The 19,130-nt window shown below is 37.5% G+C and overlaps 1 protein-coding gene across 7 annotated transcripts in view; it reads left to right on the forward strand.

Annotated features, from left to right (window-relative positions):
- Positions 1-6,679: 6,679 nt before the first annotated feature.
- The window catches only part of LOC117678297 (uncharacterized), a 33,913-nt gene continuing 21,462 nt past the window's right edge, over positions 6,680-19,130 (forward strand). Inside the window, exons 1-7 of one of the 7 annotated variants that reach the window (XM_087872630.1) lie at positions 6,767-6,837; positions 8,665-8,789; positions 8,899-9,052; positions 11,409-11,544; positions 12,296-12,417; positions 12,850-13,003; positions 14,134-14,340. In XM_087872630.1, the coding sequence (XP_087728756.1) occupies positions 12,395-12,417; positions 12,850-13,003; positions 14,134-14,340 (384 nt within the window). In that variant the 5' untranslated portion in view covers positions 6,767-6,837; positions 8,665-8,789; positions 8,899-9,052; positions 11,409-11,544; positions 12,296-12,394. Of the gene's footprint in view, positions 7,624-8,664; positions 8,790-8,898; positions 9,053-11,408; positions 11,545-12,295; positions 12,418-12,849; positions 13,004-14,133; positions 14,341-19,130 lie in introns of all 7 variants that reach the window. The other 6 variants (XM_087872628.1, XM_087872631.1, XM_087872629.1 and 3 more) reach the window with 6 other exon arrangements.

The raw sequence follows: 19,130 nt of genomic DNA on the forward strand, positions 1-19,130 counted from the left end.
CCTGCCCCAGTCTGATCCCTTAGGGAAGGAAAACTCTCAATTCCATTTGGTTGAAACAAAAGATACTTTTACTAAGAGATGCTGATTGCATACGGTCAGGCAGAATCTAAAGTTCCCGCGCAACAATACAAAACTATGTTGCTTGGTTCCCCATCCCTCCACCCATGACCAGTCCATCTTTAGCCAATCCGACATCACCGAGATGTTTTGGGAAACACTGAGGTGTTTAGGCTGATGAAATTCCACTCTCAGGGCAAATGACCTTGAAGATGCCAGGCATGAACCGGATTACAAAATGCTCTGCTCTTTTTCAATTGTTCCCCCCTCCCAAATTCCCAGCAGACATATACAGCTTTATTGCCCATTTGTTCCTCCTGCCTTCCCCAGTGCTTTGATGGGAGATACCAGAGAGGCACTAAGCCAAAGATGATGGACCTGATAGTACTTATTCTACTTATTAATATCACAGGATTCACTTTAGGTTGGGGTACTGCATGGTTTGTTTGTTTGTTTTTACTTAATCTATTGAAAGATTAACATATTTTCATATTACCAAAATTTCAGGGGATTTAGGGAGAATTGACCTACATCTTAAGAAACACCACCTGATTTATGCTATTACCAGTTATCTGTTGGAAAACAATTACAATGGGTTTTTTTTTAATTTCACCAGTTTCTCAACCTTCCACTTTCAGCTCTGTTTGTAAAGAATGGAACATTATCATAAAGAAAATATTTTCCCCTTTTTTTAGTTTGGAAGGAGCAAAGCTAAATTGTATTATGTTTTAAATATAAAATGTGATTAATGGATGAATTGACTTTGCATCTTGACTTATATTTACTCATATTTACAGAAGACATAATGAGCATGTCAACATAATGCAGTCATTCAATTATTTATTCATTGATTTAATATTAAATGACATATCAAAACAAAGTCAGTCCTGATTTGCTATGTGGTAGCAATGGTTAGGTAGCATCTTAGCGGTGAGGTGGTTGATCAGCTGCTATTCAGAGTTTTTTTCTTTTTTCCCAATGTGAAAATAGGTGTTGGACCAATTGGGATTAAAGAAGGGGGTGGGAGAAAGATGTTGTTCCAGTTATGTCACCTCTCTTAATGTCTATGAAGAAGTGTGGGGCAGCAGGGACTGGTTTTGTGGAAGACCATTTTTCCATGGACTGCATGAACAGGAGAAGTGCAACCTAGATCCTGCGCATGTGTAGTTTACAGTAGGTTTTGTGCTCCTATAAGAATTTAATTTCTGATTATCTGAGGTGAAGTTGAGGTGATGATGCTAGCTCTGGGGAGTGGCTGCAAATACAGGTGAAGCTTCTCTTGCTCACCTGCTGCAATTGTATAACCCAGTTCCTAACAGGCCACAGACCGGTACTGGTCCATGGTCAAGGGTTGGGGACCCTTGGTGTGGGGAAAAAATGGGAATAGAAGAGATGCTGGACTTAGTAGACTTTCTGGTCTCCTGACCCTGTGTTCAGAGATCAGAAGGAAGAGCTAATTTCATGTTCACCTTCCCTCTTGGAAGCTGAAGAGGGAATAAATTTATGATGAATCATGCATCAATCTGTCATGGAGGTACATCTTAATCACAAGGGAACCCATTGTGTGGCTTTGTATGCCACACTTGTTTAATACCCATCCAAGAATGTCAAATGAACTGACTCATTGATATTAGTGGACTTAAGTTTCACTGATTTCATCAGTTCTGTTTTAAGAATGGTTAAATTTTAATATTCCTCATTTTTTTCTTGCTTTTTTATTATGCATTTCCGTGAATTAATTCCTCTGGGCACATTACAGGTGAATATGTACTTGAAATTCAGAAACATTATCTTTGAAAAAACAACTGAACGGCCAATGAGAACTAATATTTTTTTTAATTAAGCTATTCTTAGTATGTTCAATAACTTTATGCTATCAAGTTTTAGTTCTACTTGCATTTTTTTGTCTATATAATTATTGCATTGGTGCAAAACTAAATCTGCAATGATTCCATTTAGAACAGAACAGAACAGAACAGCACAGAACAGAACAGAACAGAACAGAACAGAATAGAATTTTTTATTGGCCGAGCGGGATTGGACACACAAGGAATTTGTCTTGGTGCATACGCTCTCAGTGTATATAAAAAAAAGATACGTTAATCAAGAATCATAAGGTACAACACTTATTGATAGTCATAGGGTAGAAATAAGCAATCAGGAAACAAGCAATATCAATATAAATCGTAAGGATACAAGCAACAAAGTCATAAGTGGAAGGAGATGGGTGATGGGAACGATTAAGAAGATTAATAGTAGTGCAGACTTAGTGAATAGTTTGACAGTGTTGAGGGAATTATTTGTTTAGCAGAGTGATGGCTGTTCTTGTGTCTAGTTGTTCTGGTGTGCAGTGCTATATAGCATCGTTTTGAGAGTAGGAGTTGAAACAGTTTATGTCCAGGATGTGAGGGGTCTGTAAATATATTTACATCTGTATTCTATATTTTGAGTGTATTTGGTATATTACATTTACTTCCTTAGTGATGAGATGAATGCAACAGTATATTAACTTACAAATGAGTGTCTAGGTTAGAGATCCGACTCTCAGGCTTCATCACCACTTCACCAGTAGTGAAACTAGAAGCTTTGCAAATGGAGATTCAAGGACAAATAGTAAATTCTATTGGAACTGTCAATAAACAATTTAATAATTAAACTAACAATTAAACTAACAACTAAGTATAAAATAAACACTATATTTATAGGAAAAGCAAGGTTTATTCTTGCCTTTCTTTCTTTCATCCATAAAGATATTCCTGCTTTGGGGCCACACTCTTATCAGTGTGATAGACATTCTGGTTTCAGGATGCTTGGTTGCCAGACTAACTTTGCATAAACTGACATGAGCAGGCAGGTGAAACTGAATGTTGCTTGCACTTATTAAATATTGGCAAAAATATGCCAGAAATGATTAATTTTTATTGTAGCGTTACCAGGAAATGCTGAATGACTGAGGTTGACAACCTAGGCAACTGCTTATTAGAAGTGTTACACATTAGATGCTATAGGGGGCAATTCAGTGCAGTTGGTGCTCAAGGACTCCTTTCCTATCTATGTTTATTGCACAACAAAACAAGGCTGGGCTTTTTAAAATAGATATAGAAGTCACAAGGCTGTGACTTCACTGATAGAAGTCACAGCCAACCAGCCAATCTCTGCCTTCCTCCCTCTTTTCTTGACCAGGTGAAATTGAGAAGGGGGTTGCCCATTTTTCTTCAAGTCCCAACAATGAGAAGATGGTAAAGCAGTCTGTCTGTCCATTCCTCTTTTCAAGCACTCTACTGGCAGATACATCAGATAGGTAGATGCCAAACACTAGAAGCTGTCAGAAGAAAGGTCTCATTGGAAGACCCTGATATTGGGAAAGATTGAAGGCAAAAAGAGAAGGGGATGGCAGAGGATGAGACGGTTAGACACAGTGTTATCAATGCAATGAACATGAATTTGGGCAAACTGTGGGAGATAGTGGAGGATAGGGAGGCCTGGTGTACTATGATCCATGGGCTCATGAAGAATAGGACACAACTTAGTGAATGAACAAGACAAGAAACAGTCAAGGAAGAAGAACGAACATCTACCAGTGAAAACTACATGTCAGATACCCAAACAGGGAAACCTTTCATGGCCAAGTGGAAAGTTAAAGTTTAATTCAAGCCTGATTCTGGTGACCACATAGCCATAGTCATACAGTTATCTTGGCAACAGTGAAGAAATATTTTGTTCTTACTTTTCTTCAGAATATTGTTTCAATATCCTTTTTCAAAAATATTATATCATACCAGTGTATCTTCCGAATAAAAATACAAATATATATAGACCTCGGAAATTGTATGTAAGTGTGTGTTTTTTATTATTTTTTTTATAGTTGTTTTCCATTAAATCCAATTTCTGACTTTGGAGAGTTTAGTAATTATGTTTATTTTGACAGAGATAGGAATTTGAAGTGACCACTGAAAGTTACATACCAGCAACCTGGATTAATAAATTAATGATTCATAAATGAGATCATGCTCTACTCCCAGGAGAACAGATGCAGTATTCATTTATTTATTGATTATTTAATTTTTGTAGTCGCCCATCTCAAACAAGTGACTGGCAAATAATCATAAAACAATTAAAAATGGTCACAATATAGTAATTACTATATAGTAATCTGCTGCTGTATTTTGTTTGGAAAAAATATCAGTAACCCATATTTTGATTGTTGCAAGTCTCTTAAGGTCAGTACATGAATTGAATGAATATAGCAAGTCTCTTAATAAATTGAGATGGGCTACTATAGAAAACAAACAAACAAACAAACAAATTAATAAATAATTTTTTAAGAAAAGTGTAATGTTTTGCCTTTATTCAAAAAGCTCTGAGGAAGGCATTTCTATGACTGAAACGCGTAAGACTTGTCATTAATTTTGCAAAATACATTTTTTGCCTGTTTCTCTTTCTGCCCTTAATAAGAGCAGTAAGAGGACTGGTGCAATGTTTGTTCACTGCTGACTAAGTCTCACATTCCAGATAGTTAATTATTTTGTTATAGCACATATTCAAACAAGCCCAGCAATATCTTAAAGCTAATGTATTCTCTTATGGTGGACTAAGCTTTTGTGTTCATCTCACTGCATGCATGAAAATGTATTTGTTGCAAATACATGCTAAAATACATGCATGAGTGGAAGGGAAAGAAAACAAGTGTTAGGTTAAACAAAACCACATAATGCTACATTACTATTTCTACTAGTAATAATAGTAGTATTAAGCCTTATATGGTTTGAGGCCAGAGTATTTGAAGGACTGCCCCTCTCCTTTTACATCTACCCAGACCAGCAGGCTGAGTATGTCCCATAATTAGGGATATATATCTAGGGTTGCTAGGTCTGCTTCCAAAAAATAGCGGACAAGCGGGGGGGTGGGGGGTAAGTGGTAAAAAAATAAAAAAAAATTTACAATTAAATTATATATTTTCTTACAAACAATTTACAGTAGGCAATCGTATTTGTTCTGTCGGTTTCGTTGTTGGTAATCCATGCAAAAGTAGCTTCCCAGTTTTTGGTGTATTTGCACACTCCTCTCTTTCGTTTTAAAGAATTCGAAATCTCGCTGCTGTCACTCTCATCACTCGACGCCATTTTAGATCAGTCGACACAAGCTACAATATATTTTAAAAATGTGAACTGTACATAATTTTATAATATATTTTTATTTTAATCTCATCATTAATTTTTTTTTGAGAATCGAATTCAATGGATATTCGATCTTTGTCTCATTCTAACTTATGAAAAAAAAGACAAAACACGATTTTCCTATCCTTATTCTCTTAGACTGTGCAGCTTTAGATTACATACCATTTCATCATAAAGCTTTTGAATAAAAAAAATGTCCACTATTTTGTGAAAAAAAATAGTGAACATAATGTGAAAAAAGCAGACTGTCCGCTCAAATAGTGGACACCTGGCAACTCTTTGTATATCTGGTGGGATCATGAAAAAGACCTTCTTGTAGTTGTCCCTTTTCTGCGGAACATTTCCCCGCCAGGTATGAATGGTCCCACTCTGTTGATTTTCCAAAATACCCTAAAGACATAGTTTTGTAAGCAGGGCTGGGAATCATGAATGAAGATGGAGTCAATCAATCGATTTATTTGATTATGTTGCTGATGTCATAGGATGGGGGGGGGAGGTGGGGAAGGTTTTTATGGGTTTTCATATTATGATTTTTTAAAAATATTGTAGGTCACCCAGAGTCGCCTATGTGTAAGTTAGGTGGCCACATGAATTTGATCATTTATATAAATACATTTCTTTGCAAATGTCCTTTTTTTAGCAGTGTTTCTCAATGTTAGCAACTGTTAAAAGTGTACAGACTTCAACTCCACATGAATTGAGGTCTACAGTTTAAAAATGCTAAGGTTAAGAAATGCTGTTTTACAATAATATCGGTAATATATAGTATTACTCAATATAAGAGTGCTCTAGTTATGTTGAAGTACAATCTTCATCATCTTCAGAGATGGTTTGGCTAACTGAGAAAAATCAGCAATTTATCACTTCTGAAACATGCTCAATTCGGGGAACCGAATGCAGGGACCAAAGAAATCCATGTCTACTATTGTATATCAATGTCAGACTACAGCATTCTTCCACTGAAGGGGATTTTGAGCGAGAAAGCACTGGGAAAAAATTACTCTCTGACCACGCATGAAAAGGGAGGTCATTCAAAGTATGACTCTGTATCGGGAATAGCTCAGAACGATCAATATTTTATTCAAGGCTGTAGCTTAAATGAGTTAAACTGTAATTCCAACATTTCACTTTTGGGGATTTTCCTGAACGTTTCTGTTTTACCAGACCAATGGATACAATGAGCAAAAACAACGGTGAATTTTTTTTACTAATTTAAGGTGCAATTAGAGGAGGAATGTTGCAAAATTCTTTTGAAATGGAATTAAATTGCAAATGTTTATCAACCTTTGGACTGTCTGAAGGCCACACACATGTTAAGTGCGTCCAAGTATTCTGTTAATACACTTGTAGCCTAATGGATAGCTCAAATCTGCCTTCTTTAGAGAGATGTAAAACTAAAGCGAAGAGCCATTCTCTGTTCTTATACAGCATCCTTGACGCCCAGCGCCAGGAAACAAAACTGAACGGTCATCACGTGCTTTGCAGTCACGTGAGTACAGCCCAAATACTTGTTGCTCCCGCTTCCCGAGGCCTTTTTTTTTTTTTAATGTGAATGCCAAGTGCCGTTGTTGCGTCGTTAAGTGGGGGGCGTTGCAACGCAAAGGTAGGAGGAGGGGGACTTTCGTCCGCTTGTTGAAATACGGCTTTTGCTCCGTTTGCGTTCTCGAAAGCCCTTCCCTGTCGACGGATTGTCGAGGGTGGAGCTGTCTCGTCTCCATCGACCTGCCTGCGTTGGGAGAGGGCGCACGTGGGGATGGAGACGTTCTCGAGCGTGGCTTAATCCACGGAAAAGAATCGTTTCCCGCAATTTGGCGCCTTCTTCCAGATCGTTTGAACTCAGTCTGCTGGCCGAGCATGTTCGTGACGCTCATCTTGAGGATGCCAAGCTGAAGAAACCACGCCCCCCATAACTTCTTACTTGCTTACATCTAGAAAGATGCTTTTTCTGTTGGCTAAAGTCACCAGCGCTCTCTGAATAGCCCATGTTTGCCCAGGGAATCCCGACTTCCTTATTTTGACCCCTCCTGGTTTTAAAAAGGAAGGGTGCCCTTTGAGAAATTTTAACCATAGAATATGAGTTCTTCATTGGCTCCCAGAATTGATGGGATTGTCCAAATGGTTCTTGTTGTTATACTATTCATAGTACTGTTAGTTAAGGTTGTTGTTGTTAGTTGCAAAGTGGTGTCCGACCCATCGTGACCCCATGGACAACGTTCCTCCAGGCCTTTCTGTCCTCTACCATCCTCTGGAGTCCATTTAAGCTCACGCCTACTGCTTCAGTGACTACATCCAGCCACCTCGTTCTCTACCGTCCCTTTCTTCTTTTGCCCTCAGTCATTCCCAGCATTAGGCTCTTCTCCAGTGAGTCTGTCCTTCTCATTTAGTTAAGGTAATATTTAATAAATAAGCCTCATATAATTTATTAACAAATCATAAATTATGTTTTATATACATATTTGGGGATATCAAACAATTTGAAGGGGTCAATGAGAATTTGGGGACTCTTGCCCTAGACTAGAGGAATATACTTCATACCTGAATATACCTGAATGTAACTCAGTAGTTAGTTGAAATACACTGATTGGGTTGTGGCAGTTCTCTGACCTTGGTTTCACATTTACCAACGTTTTCCGCAAGGTGTGAACAGCAAAGTTCAGAGAATCCCTGGATCCCAACTATTGTGAGTTTGCAAAGCTTTGTGCATTTGTCTTTGGTGTATGACAGCAACCGATCTTTGATGGGTCAAAAAAACAGACTTTCTAAGTTATAACATCTGCTGTCAGGAATTATGCTTCCCCTTGCCGAAGGTTCATATGGTCTCTACCTTGACCTAATTGAAATGAGCTCTTAAAACCTGGCTCTTCCCAAGACTTTGAGTTAGGGTGGGTTTAGGGTAGGTAGACTCTTGGAGTTTTGGTGGTTGTGGTGATCTTTTTCCAGATTTTTGTTTTGTATGATGATTTTGTTTTGTATTATTTTATTTTTAATGTCTTCTTGTTGTATGTCAGCCACAATTGAGATGGAGCTGGGCAGACTAATTAACTATTTAATTAAAAATGGAAAGTATATTTTAATTTATTTGTTTCTTTATTAAACTTAAATGCCACCCAGTGCTCTGTGACATGCTGGCCACATGACCACAGAAATGTCTATAGGCAGCACTGACTCAATGGTCCTTGAAATAGAGATAAGCACTGCCCCATAGAGTCAGCAACAACTATCAAAATAGAATCAGTAGGAACTCCTTTCCTTTCCCATCTCAATATCCAAAGCACCTCTGGGAAGAATATACATTTAATAAATATAACAATCAAAACATACTTTCCATTTTTTTTTACTGAATTGCCATCTGACACCATCCCAATTATGACTAGCATACAGTATGTGGCTTCACATGCCTTACAACTATATTCCTTTCTTTTCTGTGCAGATTTCACATTGACCTCACTTTCAGAAAGATGTCACAGCTTATGTTCTGTTCTCGACGATCCCCAGTGGTTTGCTGTAATGGCTGTGTTGCGTCAAGCCAGACTCTTGCTACAAATATTGGCCTTGGTATTTATTTTATTCTTCTTCAGTGGATGGAATCATTAAATTTGGGGAAGATAATGTCTATTATTTCATAGTATTACTCCACTATTCTTAATGAAATTCTTTGTTGCAGATATTTTAAAGATGGGTGGCAATGCTGTAGATGCTGCTGTGGCTGTTGCTGCCGCTTTAAATGTTACTGAACCATTCAGTACAGGGCTAGGTGGAGACTGTTTCTGCCTGTATTATGATGCAAGGACAAAGCAGGTGCATGGTCTCAATGGAAGGTGAGTGAGAATTAACAATGACTAACACTAAAGGGCTGGGTTCCCATTACCAAGTTCAAGAAGAGAAACAAAACATGCAGACATGCCTGATCAAAGTAAAGCATTCATTTATTTATTTTTATCCCGCTTTATTTATTTTTTTTATAAATAACTCAAGATGACAAACATGCCGAATATGATTTCCTTCTCCTATATTCTCCACAACAACCCTGTGAGGCAGTTTGGGAGAATGACTGGTTTTCATGTCTAAGGCGGCTTTCATGCCTAAGGCAACACTAGAATTCACAGTCTCCTGGTTTTAGCCTGGTGCTTTAACTACTAGACCAAACTGGCTCTCCAGACAGAACAAAAACAATAATCAAACAAGCAAAATTAATAAAAAAAAAAAAAAGCATGGAAGAGTATGAGTCATAGAAGTAAAACCTCCCAGAAGAATAAAAACAAAATAATTACCATTCACAAGGAATATTTGCTCAATACATTTCCACTGTGCCTGAAACCTTTCAATATAAAGGCTTCTCTGCAACAAAATTATTTATTTATTAGATTTTTAGACCAACTCAGTTGCAGTTGAAAATTGGGGCTAAAACAAGAAGGAAAGGCAATTAAAACAAATAACATTGCTAAAATCCATCTTGGTGAAAAAGAAAACCTATTATGTATCACATAAATATAAATTAAAAGCTGGGTAACAAACCACCCTGTTCCAGAGCTGCTTAAAAAGCCCAGTTTTTGTAGCCTTTCTGAAAAGGAAACAGGATTGAAGCTTCTGGAGACTGTTATACCAGGCACTGAGAATTGTGATAGAAATAGGAAGGGAAGGGAAAGAATAGGTGAACCTTGTCTAAATGTGTTGTGGAAAATATAGCTGAGGCTCTGGATAGGCTGTTTGCTCAGAGCCACTGAATTAAAAGCAGAGAAAACACTTGAATTCAGAACTGATTGGGCCTTATTGGTGAATCAGTATTGGGAGAGGATATCTAGCTGTTGCTTGAAGTGTGGAAAAATTGGTGATAGAGAAATAATACAAATAGATAAATGCACTTTTTCTGAAAAAAGAGGCAGATTTCCTGGACTGGATATCCCAGAACATTACAATTTAATGATAGCTGTTAGGCTTGCTGCAGTTCTCACAAGCTTTCTTGTGTATGCAAATAATAATTGCTCAATTTTTGGATTTGTTCCTCCAGGCTTGCGTGCCCGATATCACTTTAACTTATTTTTAAACTGTCCCTGCTAATGATTTTGTGTACATACAATATTACAGTGGACAGAAAGTTTCATTTGGGAATTTTTTGTATTGAATTAAAAGGTCAGAATTCAGCTGTGTATCTCATTTCCTTTTCTTTTGGTTCTGATTTTCCTATGTCTGAGTTTTGTTGAACTTTCGGGCAGTGCAAAGGGAATGGCTGCCCTTCTACTGTTGAGTTTCAGTAAAGTGAATAGTAGGGTGCCATAAAAGAGTATCAGTTGTTTTTTTATTCTTTTTCTGTCGTGCATAGGCAAAGGGCAAAGGGCAGGATGTGCTATCTCTCATAAATCTGATTTCCAAACATACCCATCTCTTTGAACATTTCACAAAGAAGCAGGAAACAATATCAAATACAATTTTTTTCCATATATGGCACTTGACCAATGGTGAAAATATAATTAAAGGAATATTTTCTAATGGAAAACATTTTCTATGATTCCGTGCAATAATTTGCTGTAAAGGCATATTAGGTGTATTAAAATAATAACACACCAGTCTAATCAGAATTCAAGCTTAGGGTTTGATTTAAAAAAACAACAAGACAAACGCGTAAAAAAATTTGAGAGACACAAGCTGTATTCATACACAGCTGAGAAAAAGGATAGTAGTGATACTTGATTTGAAGAATCTATTTTCTGAAAAAGGAAACTAGTAATTGCCATGGAATCAAAATGGAACTATAGTTGCAGAGAATGTCTACACTGTATTGATGTGTAACAAAATGAGAGGCATCATTTTCTGGCAAAATTTCTATTGTTACCAGTTTCACAGGTGAAACTATTTATTATTTGAAGTATGTAGTCCTTAGTGCTCTCTGAGCTTGGTTATTTGTTTGCAGATCTTTCATTACCTGAATAGGTAATATCTTCAGTGCTAGCCTTCAACTCTATTAGTATTTAAAGTATCACCAGAACAACAAAGCAGGTCTGATTTTATTCTTCTTCCATGTGACACTCTCCTTTGTCTAGTTCTCAGGCCATGATTTAAGAACCACTATCTCATTTCTGTTCCACAAAATATCCAGAGCAACACACAAGAGAGATTGAAGGAAGAGAGGATGACACAAGCATTATCTCAATAGTTCTTTCTTTTACCACAATGCAGGTTGGATTCTGCTAAGGTTCACTAGTGAAGAATCATTCTTATTGGAATCATCTTTTCTATCATTGAATATCTTTATGCAATGCAAACATCATGTGTTATTATTATGAAAAACACAGAAAACTGTCAATTAAAAAAAGTATGTATATTTCTGCCAGGTCTAAGTGCAAGCATCATTAGACATATGTAGAGTTTCATGTACTTTTATATCTATATTTCATAAATTTCTGTGTAGAACTGAGATATTAAATAGTATTATATAGTTAGTATTATACTAACTCAAATACTGTGTATCAAATACTGAATTATTATATACATCATAATTCAATATAATGTACATTGCTAAATGTTTACTTGAATGGTATCAAAATTCCAGGTGTATTTTGCATCCCTAGCACAACACAGAAATGGAGATACTATTTTGTCAATTAAGCATCCTAACCATTGACTAAAAAGCAATATTCAGCCAACAGTTTTGATGATCTGCAACCATCATAAATACACGAAACACTTCTACTTAGAAGAGCATTCCATATCCTCCCTTAAAAATTAGATCCACTTCCTCTTTCATTTTTGGAACCAGGGTTTTTTGGAACAGTTTTCGGAACAGGAAGAAGATGATGTTGTTTTGAATGTTGCTGTTGTTCCATTTAATTTAATTTTTTTATTTAAATAGTTTTGTTTAGCCTTTACAACTTAATTATGTCATGTAATTTTTTTTGTTAACTACTGGGAATCCCTGTAGATTAAATTGTATTCAAATTTACTGAATAATATATAAGGAAAGGTTATATATTTGATCCATCTTTGGGATGGAGTGGGATAATGGAGGAAAGTATGACCTTTATACTGCTATAGCTAATGACAGTTTTGGCTTCTTTATTCATGAGCTGGCAGTGAGATGAGGGCAGCAGCATGTGGACAAGGGAGAAGATGGCTAGATGAGATGGGATTATGCCGCGGCAAAGGACAAGTGGGATAAGGCCTGAATGAACAAGAGGGCATTTTCTAAGTAAGATCTTAATTATACAATTATGTATGAATTTCACGTGATCCAGGCTTCCATCTTCCATTTGTAACTACCCCCTCCCTTTTTTTTCCTTATCTCAGAACATCTATTAAGGAGGGAAAGACAGAATAGTCTTCAGATGGACTTTAGAAATATAATACTAAGAGTTGTGAAGAATCCTAAATTGTGGAGAGCAGTGTAATGAGATTAATTGTAGAACAAGAATTGGTTGAAATAGCAAGAGTTTCCAGGAATATGAACTGTAATGTTATAGCCTATTTAAATGGCCTGGAAATCACTTGCATTATTTTGAGTGGTTGATGCTCAGGGCTCTGCTAAGCTAATTGTGATGCATCAGTCTTTTTTTGTTCTTTTTAAATTGAATAAAAGTTGGGTTTTATATGCTTCACATGTGTACCTCTGATTGCTTTGCAGTGGACGGTCTCCACAATCCCTCACCCTTGAGCTGCTAAAAGAATATGGCTTTGATGAAGCAAATCCTCTGCCTTTACGACATGCATGTAACATCACAATCCCTGGTGCTGCTGCTGCATGGTGTGATGCTGTCACATTGCATGGAAGCAAACAGGTGAAAGTCTAGCAAATGTTCTTGCTCAAAAAATTGATTACAGATACTCCTTGACTTACAACCATTAATTTAACAACTCTTCAAAGTTACAACGGCACTGAAAAAAGTAACTTACAATTGGTCCTTACAATTTGGCTGCTTGGCAACCGGCATGTAATCAATGTTGTGGTGTCTATGGGCCTTTGTTCACCATTTGTGACTTTTTCAGCTGTCTTCTGACAAGCAAAATCAAGAGGGGAAGCCAGATTCACTTAACGACCATGTTATTCATTTAAAACTACACTGATTCACTTAACAACCTTGGCAAAAATTTATAAAAATCATAAAAAGTCATAAAATAAAATCAGGCACAATTCCCTTACCAACTGCCTATCTTAGTAATGGAAATTCTGGTCCCAGTTGTGATTATAAATTGACGACTTCTTGTAGTATTGTTTTATTTTTGTTCTTTCACAAATCTGTTTGCATTTAAAAAAAAAAAAGAACCTGAATTTGCTTTTCCTTTAATTGCACAGACTTTCTTCCGCTTACCTAAGATATGGGAACGGTAGGCAAAAGAAAAGTCCATTGACCTCTCTCCTTCCTATTTTAAAAATACTGCTCAATTTCTTGTATCACCTGCTGAGATTTTACTAATTTCTTTTATGTTTTCAAGCTAAGATTATATTCTGCCCATGGTTACATTAGAATTCATATATATGAAACCAAATCCTAGATTTCACATACCTGATACCATAGGAGGGAACAAAGTAATGCCCTTTGAAATAGAACTTGATAACGTTTATTGCCATGAAATAACATATTAATTTACAATTCAGAAAAGGATAATTTGGAGGAACCTTCCAGAAACCTAATGAATTTTAATATTCTATTCCATTGTATTAATTTTCCATCTGTTTGGAAATCCCAGTTTAATCTTTTATGTTGATTCACAGCTCTTTACTTTTACAGCTTTTATTGTAGTTCATATAACATACTTAACCAGGTCAGCTAAAATCTAGGTGCTTAGCACACGGCATGCTAAGCTTGATTAGTTTTAACTTCGGTTTATGTGACTCAGTGTATTCTGCAAATCTTTATAACTGGTGTATGTATGTTGATTGATAACAATGCAGTATTCCTTAATTCAGCTTTCCATGGGGCAGATTTTGCAACCAGCAATAGAAATGGCTGAGAAGGGCTTTCCAGTGTCTGAGATTACCTCTTACCAATGGAAGCAGGATGCTCATGTTCTTCAGTCACCTGGAAATCAACATGGAAAGGACCTATTGATCAGTGGCGAAGCACCGGAGCATGGCCAAGTCTTCCAAAATCCTCTTTTGGCAAACACTTTTAAGGTAAAGAGAATTGCTATTCAGTGCTTCTGAAGGTGCAGAGCCAGTTATGCATTAACTTAGTAAAATTTATTGATTGTAACCACCCACCTATTACTATTGGTTATGTCACATATCATTATGATATCCATGCAGATTGTTATAGAACAATTGAAATATATTTACTTAGATCATATACAACTAAGCCAGGGGTGTCAAACTCAAGGCATGCTTAAATCCGGTCCACAGGTCTGCCTGGAAATACCAAAGGACTGGCCTGCGGTGCCTCTGCCAGCCAAACGGGCCACATGTGGCCCCTGCACGGTCTGTTTTCATCCTCCATGGCCTCCTGCATCACTCTGCCAGTCAAAAACGGGCCTCGCAGAGAACTCACGGAGACCCCCTGTGCCCCGTTTTGGCCAGTAAAGTGCTGCAGGAGGCCGTTTAGACTAAAAACGGGGCAGAGGGGGCTGCACGCCCCCCCTGCGCCCTGTTTTGACTGGCAGAGTGCTGCAGGAGGCATCCATGCCGTCGTCCCCCTCCTGCTGGCCCGCGGAGAAATACAATGCTGATCCAGTCCTCAAAGAAATCCAGTTTGACCCCCCTGAACTAAGCCATACTATGATTGATTTGGCCTAGAACCCCCTAGGCCATTATGCCTTGTTCAATAATTCATAGTTAAAATATATTGTAGCATTTTTTACAGTTATACATGCAATCAGTATGAATATTTCTATTTAAAATCAAACCTGCATATTGGTTCTGATACTATGTTTTCAGCCTTACTTTGGTAGAATAATTATTAGCTGAAGAGTAGCTGAAGAATAATAGCTGAAGAATAATTATTCAGTGTTTTGGGTATTCTTTTTCTTGCTTAACATCAAGCATTTTCTGAAACATATATGACAATTGCTTCACATTCTTTTATGAAAGCTTTTAGAAGTGAATAAGGGCTTCTTGAATATCACATAACAGACAGAGACTGTTATATTTGGTAAAAAAAACATGACTAATAGTTACATTTTTCATTTGCTTGATAATTTCATAATAGGAACTTCTGAATTAGGAGAAGGTTGTCTACTTTCCATGTACAAAATGGTGGACATTGTAGATTGATTCTTGAATTGGAAGTTGATGGATACACATACATGTATGTGCTATTAACTTATGACCACAATTGGAATCTGAAGTTCTATCACTGAGTAATATTGTTAAGTGAGTTGTGTCCACTTTTCTGAACTTTTTTGCCATGGTAATAGGAGAATCACATGGCCGGCTTTCCTCATAGACTTGGCATGTTGGAAGCTGATTGAGAAGGTTGCAAATGAAATTATGTGCCTGTTGCCAAGTATCCAAATTGCAATCACATGACCACTGTGATGGTCGTAAGTGTGAGAATCAATTATAAGATAATTTTTGCAGCAACATTGTAACTTTGAAGGTTGCTAAACAAATGGTTGTAAGATGAGGACTACCTGTATGCCACACATATATTTTACGTAAACTCAGACACTTACCCACTCACTTGTGTGTTTATTAGTAGAAATCAGAGATGCTGAGCAGAGTTGCTGGGAAACATCAACCTCAGTCTCGCCAATTATAGCAGATGATTAGTTTTCCACTGCTATCAGCACAAACCTAATTTTTGATTGCCTGGAAAAGCAGATGAAATTCAGGGTGTTCCTGCAGGCTGTACTTTTTGCTACCAACCTAGGGGTCATCCCTTGTTTAATTTACACTGAAATTGATTGAAGAGTTTTACTTCAATACATGAATTTCAACACAACATTCAGAATGAAGGCGAATATACGTGTTCCAGGATAATGTTGCAGGATCCAATTTGGATCGATCACTGGGACCAGAGGTTTTGTCTTCCGAGCTTTCAGACTCGTGCTGGAGGCCATCTTCAGGGAACTTCTCTGTAGCCTAACTGAAGATGGGTTCAAGCACGAGTCCGAAAGCTTGGAAGACAAAACCTCTGGTCCTGGTGACTGACCCAGAGTGGATCCTACAACTTTCAGAGAATCAGTCTCTCAAGACCATGCAACTCATTGTGAATTTCCTTCTGCACAAGCTAGCAAAACGCGTCATATCAGTTTCTAGTGCTATGGGTACATAGTTTCAGTGATAAGATATGTCTTATCTCTTTCAACTCTAATTTGAACAAATGATAAATGTCATTTAAGAAGTGGTTTTTGAATTGCATTGCGCACACAGAAGAATCGACAGAATTCCTCCGTAGAATTGGACCTTCAGTAACCCACTCCTGTATCTGGCTCCTTCTGGGTTTCTTGGTTGGAACCAAGTCTTTGGAAACATTGAAGGCTGATATTTATCAAAAGAAGGATATTTCATGTGATGCAGGGAAATTAGTGGAGCATGGCAATAATGTACATCAAATTTAATTTTATTTCCACAGCAATTGAATTTGCTTCCTGGCTAACTTAGTTACGAAAATCGTAAGAGATTAGGTAGCCATGTCTGGATGTTATTCAGCAGCATCTCTCAGTTTCATTTTTTAGCTAATTATAAATCTTAGTATCCTGATCTGACAGATACTGCTTTTTAACTTCATTCTGAGACTTATGTAATGCTGAAAAAGCATTCAGAGATAAATGCCATAGAAATCAGTAAATGGCAAAAGGTAAAATGTATAGATGGTATCAGATTGCTTACTTTTCAAACTGTTTCCTGGAGGGAGGAGGCCGAAGCTTATTTGCTTATGCCTTTTTCCCACCTGCATTCAAGTTATTTTATTACATGACACATTAATGTAATAACGCACCTCCCCCCCATTTCTATGCATCTATATATTCCTTGTATTTAGAGTAGTGTGTAACTTTCATCCTCAGTTTTACAAGATAAGAATGTTGGTTAACATAAGAAATATTCAGTCTATTGACTAAGAATTGTTAGATGAAGTATCCGTAGATATCTGTATTAAAGTGTACAGGAGGAACATGCTGTGATTATATGTTTTGCTTGGAATCATATTCTGCAGTGTAGGGAATGGAGTATAAAATGAGGAAGAAGTAACACATCTAAAACTGTTGTGGTCCGCCAGCAGCCTGCGGACCTGGCAGAGGAGTCGGACAGTGAGGAGGCTGGGGAGGACAATGGGCCAGTCCTGAGTCAGGGGAAGGCCCAGACAAGGGCTCTGCATTGGAGACAGAGATGGGGCCAGGGCCATCTGGGAGCGATGCACAGACTCCGGAGCCTCCAAAGGCGGACAGCAGAGAGGCAGAGGAACAGGAGGAGCCTGTTCCTAATACACGCATGCGAAGAGCTGCCAGAAGGCAAGAGCAGCTGAAGAAAAATGGACAACTCGGGAGTAAGGCCAGAAGATAATTGGCCACTCCCATAAGGCTTAAGATAAGAGCAGCAACGAGCTGTTGGGTTCTTTGTAGAAAAGCAACGTTGATTCCGGTGGTTCTTGTCAGCGTCTCTTGAACTTTGTGGGTTTTTTGCCAAGAAAAGCCTTTGGCAGGTTGCCAAAGATATCAAAGGTTGGTGATAAGGCCAACAGACTGGTTATTAAGAATTTTGTTTTGGACTAAGCTGAGAATGAATCAGCTGTTTTTATAAAATAAGTTTGTTGAAGACTGAATTGTGTTTGGTAACCACTACTTGGGCCTTGGTCACAACAAAAACTAAGGAGTGACCCTTACTTTTAGATGTATTACTTCTTTAGGTAACCTTCTTCAGGTAACTTCAGGTGACCCTGAGGGAACAGATAAATCCCCAAGTAGCCTTAAGAGCTCTCAGCGAGAGTGATAAGACCATAATGACTGCAAAGAAATATGATCCTTCCAAACCCCCCCCCACCATCCTGTCAGAACTAATCCCTCCATATCCCCCACCATCCTGCCAAAACCGATGAAGCTTCCTGGATGAGAAGTGAAACGTCTTCTTCCTCAAGGAAAAAACAGTCCAGTTGCCTTTTGAAAAAGCACCTTTGAGACAGCTATGACCTGGATGATTGAGAATCTCCACAGACATAAGGAGGTAAAAGAATTCTGCAACAGATCCTTTTGGAACCAAATTATGGGAGTCAACTTCAATCAAACTTTATAGCTGCATAAGTGCACTTAAGTATTTAAGTATCTTTTTCAGATCAAGAGGCTTTACAGGGAAGAATTTGAATTTGGTCTTGGATCATGAACTCATATATGTCAGAAGAACAAAAGCAGGGTTTTTTCACATATAGAATTTCCTTTGCCAGTTATGCTAATATCTGTAACTTAGATGTGTACCAAGCCTCTTAGATGTGTATCAAACCTTGATTGGTACCAAGTGTACCAACTAGTGTATATAAGCCTACAAATTTTAATTTTTATCTATAGACAAATCCCTCACACAGGAACATCACTTTTTAATGGACTGCATGAATAAGCACACATACCAATTAAAATTGGACTATTTGTATTGATTTGATTTTCTACTTAAGTGAAACAGCTTCACTTAAGTCAAGGCAGCTAAAAAGAAAAATTATCAAAGTGAATGGTACTAGACTAAAACAATCAAGTTTGCAATTTAATTTCAGTAGTAGAAGTAAACTCAAATCCTTTATATAATTCTCAAATTCTTTGAGAAGGTGGGGGCTATGAGATAGAAGAAAGGTCTAAAGGCCCAGCCAAATGAATGACATTAACATGAGTTTCTGACATTCTTGATTCCACAGAAAACTCTGTTGACATGAATTGTGCTGCCCCACAGCAGACCTTTATTGTACATCAGTAATAAGACTGGATGGTGTTGCTGCTTTACACAATTTAATATGGGCACTTTAAGGGCAGTGACTGGTGGATTTCCGG

This window comes from Pantherophis guttatus, chromosome 6 (genome assembly GCF_059756535.1).
Source record: "Pantherophis guttatus breed Tessera chromosome 6, ASM5975653v1, whole genome shotgun sequence".
NCBI classification, from domain to species: Eukaryota; Metazoa; Chordata; class Lepidosauria; order Squamata; family Colubridae; genus Pantherophis; species Pantherophis guttatus.